This window comes from Poromitra crassiceps (assembly GCF_964638095.1).
Source record: "Poromitra crassiceps genome assembly, chromosome: 1".
NCBI classification, from domain to species: Eukaryota; Metazoa; Chordata; class Actinopteri; order Beryciformes; family Melamphaidae; genus Poromitra; species Poromitra crassiceps.
The window spans coordinates 109,627,488-109,645,580 of NC_139623.1; the positions used below are offsets into that span (position 1 = coordinate 109,627,488).

At 42.7% G+C, this 18,093-nt stretch overlaps 1 protein-coding gene across 1 annotated transcript in view; it reads right to left on the reverse strand.

Moving 5' to 3' along the window:
- thsd7ab (thrombospondin, type I, domain containing 7Ab) overlaps positions 1-18,093 on the reverse strand; it is a gene marked incomplete at both ends in the record, with an annotated part of 285,247 nt that overhangs the window by 108,378 nt on the left and 158,776 nt on the right. Inside the window, 3 exons of the mRNA XM_083641760.1 lie at positions 5,322-5,574; positions 9,986-10,180; positions 16,950-17,153. Of these exons, the coding sequence (XP_083497886.1) occupies positions 5,322-5,574; positions 9,986-10,180; positions 16,950-17,153 (652 nt within the window). The remainder of the gene's footprint in view (positions 1-5,321; positions 5,575-9,985; positions 10,181-16,949; positions 17,154-18,093) is intronic.

An 18,093-nucleotide genomic window follows, 5' to 3' on the forward strand; every position in this document is an offset into this window, starting at 1 on the left:
TGGAAGGAGGCAGTTTCATTGGAAGAGAACTTTGACCTGCATCTTCAGAGGGAAGAGCTCTATTTAGATTATTATAGGATTATTTTAATTATAATTATTATTATATAGGATTATTTTAGAGCTGAGGTGATGCAACCATTACCAGAGCACATCCTGTTTTTTCTCATCAACATAGAAGTCTGCTTTTTCATCAACATAGAGGTCTGCTTTTTCATGGTCTGCTTTTTCATCAATATAGAGGTCTGCTTTTTCATGGTCTGCTTTTTCATCAACATAGAGGTCTGCTTTTTCATGGTCTGCTTTTTCATCAATATAGAGGTCTGCTTTTTCATGGTCTGCTTTTTCATCAATATAGAGGTCTGCTTTTTCATGGTCTGCTTTTTCATCGTCAACATAGAGGTCTGCTTTTTCATCAATATAGAGGTCTGCTTTTTCATGGTCTGCTTTTTCATCAATATAGAGGTCTGCTTTTTCATGGTCTGCTTTTTCATCAATATAGAGGTCTGCTTTTTCATGGTCTGCTTTTTCATCGTCAACATAGAGGTCTGCTTTTTCATCGTCAACATAGAGGTCTGCTTTTTCATGGTCTGCTTTTTCATGGTCTGCTTTTTCATCAATATAGAGGTCTGCTTTTTCATGGTCTGCTTTTTCATCGTCAACATAGAGGTCTGCTTTTTCATCGTCAACATAGAGGTCTGCTTTTTCATCGTCTGCTTTTTCATCGTCAACATAGAGGTCTGCTTTTTCATCGTCAACATAGAGGTCTGCTTTTTCATCAACAACATAGAGGTCTGCTTTTTCATCGTCAACATAGAGGTCTGCTTTTTCATCGTCAACATAGAGGTCTGCTTTTTCATCGTCAACATAGAGGTCTACTTTTTCATCAACAACATAGAGGTCTGCTTTTTCATCATCAACATAGAGGTCTGCTTTTTCATCGTCAACATAGAGGTCTGCTTTTTCATCATCAACATAGAGGTCTGCTTTTTCATCATCAACATAGAGGTATCCTCAACATATAGGTCTGCTTTTTCATCGTCAACATAGAGGTCTGCTTTTTCATTGTCAACATAGAGGTCTGCTTTTTCATCGTCAACATAGAGGTCTGCTTTTTCATTGTCAACATAGAGGTCTACTTTTTCATCAACAACATAGAGGTCTGCTTTTTCATCATCAACATAGAGGTCTGCTTTTTCATCGTCAACATAGAGGTCTGCTTTTTCATCGTCAACATAGACGTCTGCTTTTTCATCAACAACATAGAGGTCTGCTTTTTCATCAACAACATAGAGGTCTGCTTTTTCATCGTCAACATAGAGGTCTGCTTTTTCATCGTCAACACAGAGGTCTGCTTTTTCATCGTCAACATAGAGGTCTGCTTTTTCATCGTCAACATAGAGGTCTACTTTTTCATCGTCAACATAGAGGTCTACTTTTTCATCGTCAACAGAGAGGTCTGCTTTTTCATCATCAACCTAGAGGTCTGCTTTTTCATCGCCAACATAGAGGTCTGCTTTTTCATCGTCAACATAGAGGTCTGCTTTTTCATCGTCAACATAGAGGTCTACTTTTTCATCAACAACATAGAGGTCTGCTTTTTCATCCATCAACATAGAGGTCTGCTTTTTCATCATCAACATAGAGGTCTGCTTTTCATCAACATAGAGGTCTGCTTTTCATCAACATGGAGGTCTGCTTTTTCATCATCAACATAGAGGTCTGCTTTTTCATCAACATAGAGATCTGCTTTTTCATCAACATAGAGGTCTGCTTTTTCATCATCAACATAGAGGTCTGCTTTTCCGTCAACATAGAGGTCTGCATTTTCATCAACATAGAGGTCTGCTTTTTCATCATCAACATAGAGGTCTGCATTTTCATCAACATAGAGGTCTGCTTTTTCATCATCAACATAGAGGTCTGCTTTTTCATCAACATAGAGGTCTGCTTTTTCATCAACATGGAGGTCTGCTTTTTCATCATCAACATAGAGGTCTGCTTTTTCATCAACATAGAGATCTGCTTTTTCATCAACATAGAGGTCTGCTTTTTCATCATCAACATAGAGGTCTGCTTTTCCGTCAACATAGAGGTCTGCATTTTCATCAACATAGAGGTCTGCTTTTTCATCATCAACATAGAGGTCTGCTTTTTCATCATCAACATAGAGGTCTGCTTTTCCGTCAACATAGAGGTCTGCTTTTTCATCATCAACATAGAGGTCTGCTTTTCCGTCAACATAGAGGTCTGCTTTTTCATCATCAACATAGAGGTCTGCTTTTCCGTCAACATAGAGGTCTGCTTTTTCATCAACATAGAGATCTGCTTTTTCATCAACATAGAGATCTGCTTTTTCATCAACATAGAGGTCTGCTTTTTCATCATCAACATAGAGGTCTGCTTTTCCGTCAACATAGAGGTCTGCTTTTTCATCAACATAGAGCTATTGTTATTCAAAATCCGAATATATTATTATTATTTTTCATCTGCCCCAACGCAAATTCCCGTGAGTTGGTAAATGGTAGAGACCTGACATTTGGCCCAATGAAAGATATTGTTGGCTGGTAGGTGCTCAAAAAAGATTTTTTGAATTGGCCTGAACTTTTTCATCATCAACATAGAGGTCTGCTTTTCCGTCAACATAGAGGTCTGCTTTTTCATCAACATAGAGGTCTGCTTTTTCATCAACATGGAGGTCTGCTTTTTCATCATCAACATAGAGGTCTGCTTTTTCATCATCAACATAGAGGTCTGCTTTTCCGTCAACATAGAGGTCTGCTTTTTCATCAACATAGAGGTCTGCTTTTTCATCAACATAGAGGTCTGCTTTTTCATCAACATAGAGGTCTGCTTTTTCATCATCAACAGAGAGGTCTGCTTTTTCATCAACATAGAGGTCTGCTTTTTCATCAACATAGGAGCACTCAGGGAAATGTATGCCTCTGTCTCTGAGCTCAATTTCAGTCCGTTGGCCTTCTGAGACATTAAATACGCCTACACCAATTACAAGTCTTAATGCCTACATCAGCTAGAAGCAAAGAATGAAGCCAAATAAATAAAACAAGATCAGACCGCCTAGCAGATCCAATCTCCATCATTTTCAGAAGGATTATAGAGTTATCTTATCCTGTGCAAATTGGGCATTGCCATTACAGATGTCCTGTGGTAATTGCATATCAGAGAATTGTCCTGAATACTAATTCTGTTTAAATGGGACTTAGGTTGAAGAAGTGAAAGAACTCCGGCCATGATTTAAGTGTGTGCCTTTGGCCTTGAGTATATATCTCATAGCACCTCACACTGACTAAATTGAGGTCAGTAACAATAACCACCAAGTCTAATTAAATAGGTGAGTGGCTGCTTGATGGGAGGTGGTGAATCTGCCATGGTAAAACAGTTAGGACGGCTCTGGGAGTGATATTTAAATGATCCCTACCTTTAGCATCACTACTCTCCTTTTCTCCTCAAGTATCTCATTTTCTCTCTTCACATCTCATTAGGGATACTGAGGCAGAGAGTTACATTTTAATATTTTGCTCTCATGGGAAGTGACTTTTGATTATGTACAGTTATTGACCAGCAAAAAAAAAGATAATGGAAGCAAATCGATCGGCTGCCGGTTATTCAATGCCATTACCCTTGACCCCTCTACCCCCCTGACCCCCACATCCGCTGGACTTGTGCATTTACTGCCTTGCCAGTGTAGATTGGAAACAAAATACGTGTGCCGAAAGACATCCTGGACCTCCAGTGTCCAGAGCTCCGGTGTCTGGTGTCTTGTGTGGGTCAATTGCTCAAGCAGCCACCCTTGAACTGAGCCTTAATCTTCATTTTATTATGAGGTGTTCGCCATGAATCACATTTGCCTTGTACACAACGCACTCCCACCCTATAAATAATTGATATGCCAGTCCTCTCCTCACCTACAGTATAACCGTGCCTGGGAGGAGTGAGAGGAAGGAATCATAATAATTGGATGGTCTTGGATTAGACTGAATTGTTACCTGGCAGTTAGATGTTGAAAAAAGGAACACATATAACACCAGAAAATAGATTAATTTTATGTCAAGAACGTTCCATTTTGTAACATTTACTTTTGGGTTTCTTCTGACATAATCTTTACGAAATCTACTCGTTCCTCCTCGAGTCTTGAAATAAGTCAAGCATAACTCACACCGGGCTGCAGCTGAACTTCTTGGTAGACTTTAAAGTGAAATAAAAGCTTTTTAAATGTTTTGCTTGAAGAATGCTTCAGAACACCTTTGGATTTCCTCAACCAACAACCCGAAATCGAAGAGCACCTTCAGCAAATGCTTCCACACACCAAAACCCAATGGAATCACGCTCTACAATACCCCCTCGTCGCTGATTTAATTGATCAGATTGCTCTCTTTGGCTGAAGGTGGAATCAGCTGTAGTAGTTGTTTGAAATGAAAGTCTGCATACTCTTGGGCCTTGGTGGCACATGATTGCGAATGGCTGCTCTAAGCCAGTGGTGTCCAGTCCTGTGCCATAGAAAAGTAAGCAGGTTTTGGTAACATCCTCCATCAATACTTAGTTTATGGTGTCGGCCACTACTCCTTGGAAGAGGCTGCAAAATGATTTAAAACTTAAGACTCTCATATCAATGAATGAGTTTAAGGCCTCAGTGAGAGTTATATATCCACGTCGACGTCAATAGAACTTCTTGCATTTCAAAGGTTGTTTTCTTTCTGATCCTTGTCTCTGTGACTGTCTTTCTGCTGGATCAACTGTGTTATTAACTTTAACTCACTGTTTTATTGTTACCTCCGCCAACGGAGTTGGTCTGTCTGTTTGCCAGTTTTTCCGCAGGATATCTCAAAAAGTTATGAATGGATTTGCACGAAACTGTAGAAAAGTAGGTCATGGGCCAACTTAAAACAAATTAATTTTCCACACCCACTGGCCAAAAGGGGGTGCCGGAATGTGTGTGACAATCACAAAAAGGCGCCTAATTTCCAAACGGATTCATGTACAGTAACAGCACGGAACTTTGTAGAAAGGTTGGCTGAGTGCCCTCTAGTTGCTTCTGTTACTAGTCAGTCTATGCCAAGTCTCACTCTCAAAAGAGATTCGGAATCTCAAGTCGACTTCCTGGTTAAATAAAGGTTAAACAATACGAAATCACTACAGATGCTTATTTCACTGATTTGCACAACTTGACTCCCAAATGCGCTGGTATGGTGTTTCATGACAATAAGACCGCAGGGACCACTGGCTTAGAGGGAACATTAAGGCCAAACTACACAAGTGTTCAACTGGTATCTAACAAAGCAGAAAACTATACAATAATCCCTTACTTCTTGGGTGGCACCTGTCCCACGTTGACCCGGACGCAGATGACCTTGCGGGTCTGCATGCCCGTAGAGCAGGGACTCTGGCCGTCGACGCCGACACCAACACGGACGGCCACGGAGGCGTTGAGGGCCGAGGCGGAGGGGTCCTCGGTGCAAGGACCCCAGGGCCCGGTCTGCCAGTGGTACACTGTGCAGGCGTGTTCGTTACAGTTCCGCACCTCCTGAAGGGCGCTGCTGTTCGGGCACAGGGCTCCACCTGGGAACAACAAAACATACAGTATATTTTAATGTGGCTTACAAATGCTTTTCTCAGTGTTTATCTATAGGTTCCTATGAATGTACTGTTATCTATTCATCTATCTTTTTAAAAGGTGCATTTTAACCTCAGCAAATATTTACCACATTACTTTTGAGACATTGGTACAATAGAGGGAAAGTTACCGCCTACTTCCTGCTTCAGCACTGTACCAGAGATTTTCATCCGCCATTTATTTTCCCATACACATTTCGTAAAATGCGTATAAAAATAGTTTTACTGGTTCAAACCAAACGGTGCAGATATATTTAGAAACAGGAGAGATCGCATAACATTTCACTGGGACCAAAATGTAAAAAATGCGGGTTTAAAGAAAATATTTTTTCGATGTTGTTTTTTTAAATTTTGGTCTGAGTTAAATGTTCTATGGTCTCTCCCGATTATAGCGTTAGCTGAACCGGTTGGTTTGACGAAGTACAACTATTTTATAAGCATTTTAAATGGCAGATGAAAATCTCTGGTACAGTGCTGAAGCAGGAAGTGACGTTCCACTTTGCTACTATTAAGCAACTGTAAACAAATGAGAACATTTCCAAGACCAAACAAATGGTAAATGGTAAATGGCCTGCATTTATATAGCGCTTTTATCCAAAGCGCTTTACAGTCAGTAGGTACATTCACCCATTCACACACCGATGGCGGCAGGTTACCACGCAGGGTAACGGGAGCAATTTGGGGTTCAGTGTCTTGCCCAAGGACACTTTGACATGCAGACTGGAGGAGCCGGGAATCGAACCACCGACCTCTTTTATCCAAAGCGATTAGTGGACGACCCGCTCTACCTCCTGAGCTACAGCCGCCCCAGAAAACAAACATGTGGAGCGATACCAGGGATAACTAGTAACATCCTCTTCACAATTAATTTGACAATAATAAACACTTTACAATGCATCTTTAATTCCCATTAAGTCTCACAAACAGTGTACTGCCTGAATTAGATGACTCATATTTCTGCCAATGATACCTCACATGTTGAAAGACCTAACCACCTGGATCTCAGAAATTGAAAGTGTAATATGTTTGAAACAATAAAACTGGGACAGGATCTTGTCATATTAGAAAGGATGTGTGCTGTGTTGTGAAGCTTTGGTTCCTACAGTATATGATATGGATTTGGGAAACTACAAATGGCTGAGAGCAGTTCAAAAGCTTGACGCCCACTAAGAGGTTCAAAGGTCGCCTCCTACTGCAAGTCACGGGTCACATTTTCTCATCTGTAAAACTTCCATCTATCCAATTTATTTTTCTAAACCACCCTCCCAGTCCCCTCCCCCCGTACTCTCTCTCCAACTCATTTTTCTTCTGAGGTGGCAGTCAGTCAGTCAGTCAGTCGGTCGGTCAGTCAGTCAGTCTGACTGGCTCGATGGAGTGAGACGTGAGAGGGTCCTCTGTGAGGAGTAATTGCCAACACTTACAGTAGGGCTTTCAGCAGAGATTGAGAGGCATTGTGGGACTGTGAGTCCTCTGCACCTGTATTTCCCTGTCTGAGTTGAGGGAGAGGCAGCTCCATAATGAGCAGCGGTGTACACACAGCTGGGCCTGAACCACAGACTGCCAACTCGTACAAATCTCACCCTAATGGTAAACGAGAATGACTTCCTTTCTGCTGACTGCTCTATGCCGGCTTAGCAGACTAACAACGTGGCGATGCTAGCTCCGATGTTAGCATGACATAGGGCCACAAATGAGCCTTGGTTGCTGCTTTAGCTTGACCTAGAAAAAGCTGTACTTTATGTTGGACAATGTGGAAATACGAAGCAGCTTTTGACACAGAAAATACAATCCATATGACGGGGTGACAAAATGGCAATGCATATGGCTTACTTATATTTATTCATACTTGCAGTATACATTTCAACAATTTGCTGACTGGTTCACAACTTCGTCATCCATAATGTATTGGATGATCTCAGAGCTGGAGTGGTTTTGCCATTTAGCATGCATCTTTCAGCGGGCTGACGGCCATCCATCAAATGAAGCATTTGCATTCTAAACAAGAGGAACTTGAGCTGCATAATGTCCCACCATAATCACCATGATATTTTCATAATAATAAATGATGCTAATTAGGTCATTAATCTTATACTACTATATTTGGAGAGCTGTCTGTTTGTCTGGAGTTGCAAGGCGTGCACTGTTGCTCTGATCTCCTCCAAAGTTTGCCAAAACACTTTTCAGGGGTCTGGAATGGATCTGGCAAAAGAAATAATAAAAAAAAAAATCCACCCATGGGTAGAGATATTTTACATTTTTAGGCCTTCACACTCACAGAGCCATTGTGACATCATCAGCATCCCTTCCCTGCTTCCCACTGATGATGTCACTATTGGCATAACTACAACAATAGAGTCCGCACACTGGCAAATGTTGCTCCCACAATTTACTGTTACCACAAAGTGTGTGACGTTTCGGGGCAAAGCCCTTCCTCAGACATCGAAATGTCACACACTTTGTAACAATAAATTGTGGGAGCAGCATTTGCCAGAGGGTGGACTCTTTTTGTTGTCTTCTTCGTCCTGCACCTGGCTTTTTTTTTCTTTTCTTTTTTATGTGCGTGCCTTTTTTTTTTTTTTACCTTTTTGCACTATTGACATGACTGTCAACAACAGCCACTGCTTAAGTGACATCACTGATGACATCACAATTCCTGCACTGATGACATCATCACTGATGACATGAGTCACAGATGACATCACAATTGCTCAGGCCCGAGAGAGAGGAATGGGAAGAAAGAAGAACCAACTGATGATAGGGGAAGAAGAAGATTTGGATCAGAGGATGGAGGACATGAGAGGTCTTGATAGCAAGAATGGGAAAAGGAAATGGAAGGATTTGAGTGACTGATGATTCAGTGGGAAAAAATGAGTATTTTCTGGTTGTTTGGAATGGTGGCTGTGACATGATGTGACATGGTATGATGTGACATGGTATGATGTGATTTTTAAGGATCCACATGAGGTTGGGAAGTTTATTGGAGGATATGTTCATTCAATTAGGATCACTAGAAGTGGTATGGTTGTGATGAAGTGTGTGTCTGAGAGTCAGAGGAAGAAAGCATTGAAGATTAGTGCGTTCCTCAGATATCGCGTTAACGTACGGACGGAAGGAACAACCCGGATCCATAATGCCTCCGGCCTGGCTATCGCCGGCGGAGGCATAAAAATCTCCTTTAACCACTCTAATGCTAACCAGCTAACTAAAAGTACAACTACAGTGCTAGTCTAGATATATTTACCAAAAAGTTCTGGAAACTTTGGCACCCGTGAAAGACCTTCAGAAAATATTGATATTGGACATGTTAATGTTGCAGCTGAAAAATACAGTATATAAACTCTTACTACCACAAAGCAACAAACAGCTACAGTAACACAATTAAAGGGATAGTTCAGTTTGTTTAGTACAGTCACTGTACTATGCAAAGCGATCTGGACGCTGACCGCACAGTGTAGGAGATCCGCCACTCTAAAGCAGCAGCCTCAGATACTGTAGCTGTCTCTGCAGCTCTGGGGGCCATGAAGTAAAACGTAACTTAGCCACCTAAAAGAATGCCCACCTAAACAAATCAATATCTGTGTACATGTACATGTATTTTGACAATTTTCAGCGCTTTATTTTACCGTCAAACAGCCCTCTCATTTGGCACTACATTTCCTCCCAACCGTAGAACTACCGTATTCCTCCGCAAAATGCCTGCACAGCGCCGTGGCGCTGGATTACTCAGCAGATCACAGGTTATATCAGATATCTCAGATAATCAGGGAGGAGCTCAGGACCCCACTTCAAACAAACCGAACTATCCCTTTAAACTACTTCACACATGGTCAACAAGGCCTGACTGTACTGTAACTACTGGCTGAACAGGTTCTGAATCAATTATAAGTTACCCTAAGGCTGTGATGATAATGCACTTCTTTTTAAAAACACAGATCAAAACAAGCTACCACTTTCTATTCTGTTACACACAGACACATGGCTAGAGGTTAAACAGCTACAAACAAACTTGAATCACAAAAGGTACCCTCCATCACTGTGATCCACGCTATGACCATCGCAGTTACTGTGAGGAATCAAACACACATCCAGATAAGACACAGGAAAATGTTTCTTAGAAAAATGATCTTAGAAGCAGATAAACGGTGTCAGACGAGGAGACAGACCGACAGAAATAATCACCAGGACAGATAAAGCAGACCATTTGAGATAAGGATAAACAAAGTGTGAAATCCAGATGTTCACTGAGTGACAGCAAAGGACGACTTAAAAGGCCATGACTAAGCTAATATTGAGGGCTAATCTGCATCATATTTCAATACGTGATGGTGCAGGCGAGCCTCTGCAGGTGGGGACTTACCTTCCCCAGCGTTGTAGGCCAGAATCGAGCGGGTTCTCAGCTGCTTGCCCTCAATGGTCTTACTGGAGCAGGTCTGAGAGCAGGTAGACCAAGGTGTCCAGTTGCTAAGGACACAGTCCCTTGAGCAAGGCACCTCACAGGGCACAGGCTCCGGAGCCAGGGAAGACGAACACAGACTTCTGTCCACCTCCTTGCCTGAAGCAAAAGGGGACAAAATATAATGCAATCAAACATGGGAGGGAGTAAAGTTGGACAGGGGACAAGCTGGAATAGGCGACATTTTTATGTAAAATACTATTTTATCAGCCTAAATCACCACAAAGTCATCAGAAAGTGGGGACAGAGAGGAGCATCCCATCCGTAGTCTCTATAGTACAGACTGAGACAGCTGGATCAGCTGAGAAAATGAACAGCCGTCTAAATTGATGGTGCATTATTAAGTAAATAGCCCATCTCAAACTGTTCTTGAGAAGTTTGTTCTCTCTGAGAAAAACTTGGGAACGTTCTCCAAAAGGACACAAGCCTCAATTTGATAATCATCTGGTGTCGATACTGGCGGGAAATCATCTCCGCCAACATTAGATCTTTTCCTCTCTTGTCCCTTTGGTGTTGTTTGGAATAAAGCGATGACAGATCGGCTGGTTTGGTAAACATGAGTGTGCTCTGTGCAGTTTGCTGACATCAGGGGTATTATAGTATGGTAATATAATCAACTAGAGGGCACTCGGTAGAGTACATACCTCCGCCAACCTTTCTACAAAGTTTTGTGGTGTTATGTGAATCCGTTCGGAAGTTAGGCACCTTTTTGTGATTGGCCACGCCTATTGCCACGCCCTCTTTTGGCCAGTGGGCATGGAAAGTTAATCAGTTCTAAGTTGGTCCATGAACTGCTTTTCTACAAAGTTTCGTGCAAATCCGTTTGTAACTTTTAGAGATATCCTGCCGAAAAACAGACAGGGGCGAAAACATGACCTCCCAGCCAGCTTCGTTGGCAGAGGTATTAAGTTGAAAGAGTTTTCACTTTAACACTTATCTCTTGCTGACATTTGGAGCTGCCAACGTGCAAAGTAGCCTACTGCAGCTTTAGCTAAACCACTTAATTTGTTATCAGTAGAGGAAACAGTAGAGGACTGGGGTGGTAACCATTACTGGATGAAACAGGACACTGTAAGCACCCAGGACACTGTAAACACCCAGTACACTGTAAACACCCAGGACTGTAAACACCCAGGACTGTAAACACCCAGGACACTGTAAACACCCAGGACTGTAAACACCCAGGACTGTAAACACCCAGGACACTGTAAACACCCAGGACACTGTAAACACCCAGGACACTGTAAACACCCATGACTGTAAACACCCAGTACTGTAAACACCCAGAACTGTAAACACCCAGGACACTGTAAACACCCAGGACACTGTAAACACCCAGGACTGTAAACACCCAGGACACTGTAAACACCCAGAACTGTAAACACCCAGGACACTGTAAAGACACTGTAAACACGAGGGCTGTCAAACTATTCATTTTCTTAATCGCGATTAATCGTGCGATTAACTATAATTAATCGCAATTAATCGCATCTTTGTATCGCATGTTTAAAATGCTATATTTTGCATTGCAAAGCATTTTTAATTAGATATTAATCATTATTACCAGTGTGTCGTGATTGGGAATCAAATGAATGCAAATAAATGTACTTTGTGATCTTGAATTTTAGATTTATTTTCAATTCAATAGAAGTGCAATGTAGACAGGAGGTCACAAAATGTCTACAAAATGCATCTTGAATAGAAAATAAATGCAGAATAATTGTAAACACTCCAGAACGCTCCAGAACCGATACTTCCGGCGGCGGCGCTGTGGAGCAGTCGAAACCCAAAATGACACAGCCAAATAAGGCTGTATCTGAGCTAAAAACTTTGGCACTTCCATGTGAATAATGGCTCGGTATTGGAAACTGTGTATTGATAACGCATATATCGCGTGAAGCCATTGGAGCCGACCTCCCAGTGGTTAGAGGACCCGCGCATCCGAGACTCTGAAGGAAGAATGAGTGACGAGTCTCGTGCTAACTAGCTGGCTGCTAGCTGGCCGCTAGCTACTTTTAGGTGATCGCTCGCCTCAAACTCGATACTTCGGTGATATTTTAATTCCGTTTTACACAAGGCGCAAACTACGGCTCTTGACTTATCCACTGTGCCATTTGGGAAGTAAAACGAGCCATTTAAAAGCGTATTGCTGTCGTTCTCGCCTTTACAAGCAGGAGACAGGAAACCGAACGGCTGGTGCGCGAAGGGACAAAATAGCGGCATGCGATAAAAAAAAAAAACGCGTTATGATCGGCGCGCGTTAACGCATTAACGCTGACAGCCCTAGTAAACACCCAGGACACTGTAAACACCCAGGACTGTAAACACCCAGGACACTGTAAACACCCAGGACTGTAAACACCCAGGACACTGTAAACACCCAGGACACTGTCAACCTTTCTAAATGCTGCAAATACCCAGGACACTGCAAACACCCAAGATGACACTGCAAACACCCAGGACACTGCAAACACCCAAGAGGACACTGTAAACACCCAGGACACTGTCAACCTTTCCATGGTTGGATTAGAGAGGCATGGCAGGAGGAACTTGGTGTTGAGTTGTCTGAAATTATTGGGGACAGGAGTCTGTCTGTGGTCCAACTTTGCTCAATTAACAGCAGACACCAGCTGATTCAATTTAAAGTCACTCATCGACTTCACTATTCCAAGTCTAGATAGAGATAGAGTACCACAGGGATGACGTATTTTTGTAGGCTTTATCCAGGCTTGCCGCCATTTGTTTCTTCAGGGGAAAAGTCTATGGGGTTTTAGAATGGGGATTTCACTTAAATGCATAAAATAAGGTCTGTGGTTAACAAACGTTTTTGGAAACACGAACCTGGGTTCTGCATGATATTCTTGACAAACGTGAATAACTTTTATGCCTGTTGAAGCGTTTAATAGAAATCGCATAAAAAAAAAACGCATTTACGTTCCAAAAGTCATAAAAGTTGTTCACGTTTGTGAAAATTATCATGCAGAACCCAGGTTCGCGTTTCCAAAAACTTTTGTTAACCACAAACCCCATAGACTTTTTCACTGAAGAACCCGGAAAATACTTCCGGACTCATTCCTGCGGCTCTCTATTGCACAGGATCTACCCTTCTGTCTCATCACTATGTGATAGGTGTCAGGTGTTAGAGGGTACACTGTCACATGCTTTTTGGTTTTGTTCTTCACTATCCGGATTCTGTGAAGTCCCACTCGCCACCATCTTTTCAGTTGTAGCTGACGGACATGGTTTCGGTTGTGCGCATGGAGAGACTCAGGTACATGAGGACGAACTCAACTATTTGGGACCCGTTCCTGGCCTACTTTGACGAGGTTAGAAATGAGTAACTCGCCCAGCTATTTTCTAATGGACTCCTTACATGGGATTTTATGCACAGTATTTTTTTTTACAAGCACTTAAGCACCTTATACGGCTGGTAGCACCATGTTGTAATGTTGGTATGTGTTTGTGTGTTTGTGTGTTTGTGTGTGTGTGTGTGTGTGTGTGTGTGTGTGTGTGTGTGTGTGTGTGTGTGTGCGCATGTGTGTGTGTGTGTATCTGAGTTTGTTTCGCTTTTGTTCTGAAAATTAAAAAATAAAATATTGGAAAAAAAAAACCTTTCCATGGTTGATTTTGCAATTTCAGGCAGAGGAGAATCACTTGAGCTTCAAAAGTCGGCGTGGGCCTGACTTTGCATTAAGATGTCACTTTGACGGATATGCAGTGAACCAGTCATGACTGAACTGAGAAGGCGTGAAAATAGGAAGTGACAAGGGATGAACGAACATGAATGAACAGAACATCAACTATGAGAGCAAAACCTCCATGCTCACTGCACAGAGAAGAAACAGCTCTTCGCCTAAATGGGCAGGCAGTCAGCACGGGGAATATCAATAGCCCAGTTTCAATAACATTTGTATCGACCTTGGCGTGTTGTCTGGGGCCTGGCTGTGTGGCCTTTTCTTTTCATGATTGGGGAAGGAAATACACAGGCCGGCATTGGAGTGAGAAATCTCTGAGGCGAAAAGTAGAGTGAAAATCCAAACAGAACAAATCAATTTTCATCAGATGAGGGAGTGAAGGTGGGGGAGATCAATCAAACGAAGTCAGGGGAGAAAGAAGAGTTTCTGTTAATCCTGCGGTACAGGGGAAGTATCCTCTGGACCCCCATCACTGAATATCTGCAGTTGATGTATGCTGTCTGATTTGGGGGGAAAGGGCTAAGTTCTCTAGGAGGGAATACTTTAAGATGTATAACATACACTGCAAAAAATGGAATCTTATCAAGTGAAAATATCTTGTATTTGGTCCTATAAGTCCTATATTGAGTAGAATTATCTTGCATTAGCTGAATTATCTTATTGGCAGATACAATGGCAGATACATTTGCTAATCCCCCCGTTGATTTTGGTCAATTTAATCTTGAAAATGTAATTTAAATGGTCTTAAAACAAGATTTGATTTTGTTTTTCTTGTTGGTTTTTCATAAAACTTTTGGTCAACAAATTGACCAAAATCTTATTTCTCTTTAAGATTAAATTTTTTGCAGTGATTTGGAACTGAATGAGATTCACACAGCTGCAGCGTGTTGTATATTTTTACATGCTGAAAAATGTATGCGATATACAATCCACCGCATGCCATGCCAACTGGGAAACATGGCGGTGTAAAAATCGATAACGCGTATTTTGTCCATCCTTTGTCCAGAGCCTGCCTGAAGGCGATAGGCAGGCAAACAGCACAGCATCAGATAGCATCTCTGCACCGCCACTCACATATTAAAGATTTACAGCAATAAAGAGTAGCAGTAAAAATGAGGAGCAGCAAAGGGCAGGGGAGGCTCCAGGACCCATGGGCCACAGAGGATTGATTTGATTTACTGTGAGTACGATTTAATTGTGCTTGCAAAGAGGTAGAGTGGAATGAGAGCGAGAGAGAGGTGCCAATGCAAGGCAATGCTAAATCAGACAAGCGTTCAAGTGGGAGAAGAGAGGGAGAAAGAGATGGAATGGGAGGGGAGGAGAAGAGGGAACGGGTGATGGAGTCTAGAGGGAAATCCTTGCAAACTTGATGAACAGTGCAGGTTGGCTGGCCGGGAGTATCGTCATGGAAATCTCCTCACGTACGGCACGGTACAGTCAGAGGGTCGGCCCAGAGGTGACCTTCAACAATATAGGATTTTTGATACCAGGTGAGACCTGCACTTCCTCATCGCCAGTGGAGGAGGACCAACAGGACAATGCGTTCCAGAGAGGGATAGGTGGCAAGTAGGAATGGGCTCGATAGGATCAATCTTTATTAGAATGTAATTAGAAGGTAGTAGTATATCTATTATTATATACTGCCCACAACTGTAAATCAATTCAGTACTTCAATACTTTGCAATCATGGGGCATCATCAACAACAACAGAGCTCCAAAAATGCATTCAGTGTGCACAGAAGTCATTCTGGGAAAATTAACTTTCCCATACATCTCATCGACAGGCTCCTCTGTGGCGCACTGCCACCAAATCAATAGTTGGTCAATGTATGGCTGATCTAAATATCATGTCATATCATGTTTACCTTTTGTGATGCATAGATCAGTAGACCAGCAGCATTGTTCTCAATCCAACAGAGCCTCCCATTGTAAAAAAAAAAAAAGAAAAAAAAAAGAAAAAAATTGCTGCAAACTCACATGTTTAGTGTTAGTAACAGGATTTGTAAACAGTAACTTGGTACTGTTAAATTGAAGATTAAAAAGTTTGATTGACCAGTTGAATTCTGCTGGACACACCACTATGTAAGTACAAGTAATTCATCCTAAACAACCACACCACGGCCCGTATCTTCCCACTGGCCTTAGGCGGTAAACTGGCGTTAAACGCAAAAAAACACGCTTTGCGCCTGCCTCGGGAAGATAGCATCATGTTTTTAGGCCCCGAAATGCGCTTTGCGCTGAAGAGGCGTGGCGCAGTGCCAGAATAGGCCAGAATGGGCGTTTCGGCCTTAAATACCGGCCTAACGCTATCTTCCCCCCAGGCCTTATTCAGTGCGCCGGGGATATTATTGTGCTTAATTGCGCGCAGCTCTCCTCTGCCATCTCACTCTCTCTCCCCCTCTCTCTCTCTCTCACTCCCTCTCTCGCGCATCAGACAGGCACAATGACAGATGAAAAAAAAAAGTTGTTATACCATAGTTTTGAGCCCCTGTCATTCAGAGGCTGTTGCATCATCCTACATGTGCAGTGATGTGGGGGAGAAGAAAAGGTAGCGAGAGAAAACGATATCATTCTGCCCAAACTTTCTGACCAAAGACAATCTAATCTCATCATGACATCCAGGGATAGGCTATATTTTTCTAGCTGATGCGTTTAGAACATTCTTTTCGCGTTGATCTTGCTATAGTGTAGCATATTTACATGCTTGCTGTATTTAAACTGCAGTGAGATTGGTTTGAGAAGCATAATAATATGGAATAATATATATGGAGACAGACGGGGATGAAAGAGGGAGGGGGGAGCTCAGAGCGCTTTAGGTTTTTCTGACCGGATTGGATCGCTTCGTGGAATGGAACATGAAAGGGCATTGTGATTCGTTTACTGCACTTCTCCAATGTGTTTGATGTGGTTTGGTCATTAGTTGTGAATAATTCTACGCTTAAAAGGCATGGTTATAATGCTTAAGGCCGCGTGTAGCGCCAACACGGAAATATCGACTACGCCGGTCCACGCCCACTAATATGGGCTGCGCCTGGCGCTAAGCGCTAACTTAAGGCCAGTGGGACGATAGAGCCCCAAATCTTCATTATCAACCTGTGGGAAACACTGATATGGTGCAATTTGATCTAATCTTTTGTCTGTTATAACAATGCAGTTGAATTCTTCCATCTCACCATTGCTGTTGACACACTGGGCCTGTGCGATCTGCGTTCCGGGGCCACATGTCTTGTCATCGTCAGGAATACACTGATCCAGGCTGACTAGTCGCCAGTAGTAGCAGCTGGGCTCATCACACGGCACTGCCTCCACCAGGTGGGGGCAGTTCCCTGGCCCTCCGGTTGGCTCGTTGGTGATCTGTCGTTTCCTCAGTTTGAAACCTACAGTAGGGCAGGAAGAGAGTCATCTGGAGTTACATACCTTTGGAAAATTGGTGCTGTAGTTCTACTGCCCCATGTTCCATGATATGGACAGTCATCCAGTGTGCGAACTACGGGGGAGCTGGGGGGGCTTTGGCTCCCCTAAAAAAAAAATTAGACCCCCTGAAAACATGACTTGTGAAACTTTGGGGGGTCTCTAAAATATTGACTATATATATATTTTCCCTTTGTATTTTCGATGTTTTTCCTGTACCTTATCATGGATTCTGCATAAAATTACGCGATTTTGATATGATTCCGAGTGTGCTTAATCACTGTCGAATTCACAGTAAGGATATCCCAAAATGCATGTTATTCTCGCCCTCACCACATCGAGCGTGGCGGCGCTGCCAGCACTGTAGGTGCAAATCAAACGTCACTCACGCAGGCAGGTGGAGTCAGCCAGCCTGGCATGCTCTGTTTTTTATTTAATGCTGCTCACATTGTCTCTCTCCCTCCCTCCCGTGCGCACGACAAGAGTGTCTTTGAGCGTGCAGATAAACTATAGAGATCATACTGGGATTTTGCTTTTTAGAGCTGCATGCGGTGTGGAGGTTTGATGTGGTTTGGTCATTAGTACTGCTCATGATACTGTAGCCTGTATCGGATGTGCTGACTGAATCAGACTGTGAAGAGAGGCAGTCCTCTCTGAAAAAGCACAGCAGCTGTCCGCACCGAGGCGCGCACGCGTCCGGTTGCACCCTCCCCCGACAACGTGAATAAGTGGGCTCCCCCGAAAGTCACGGTATAGTTCGCACACTGCAGTCATCAACAATATTGCTGTGATGCATATTCATGATTCGTAGTTTGTAATTTTATTTGGTTGTTTGGTGTGTGGCTTGAATACTTCCTAGAGACCATACTCTGTTTTCTCTCTGGCGTTCTCTCTGTCTCTGCATAT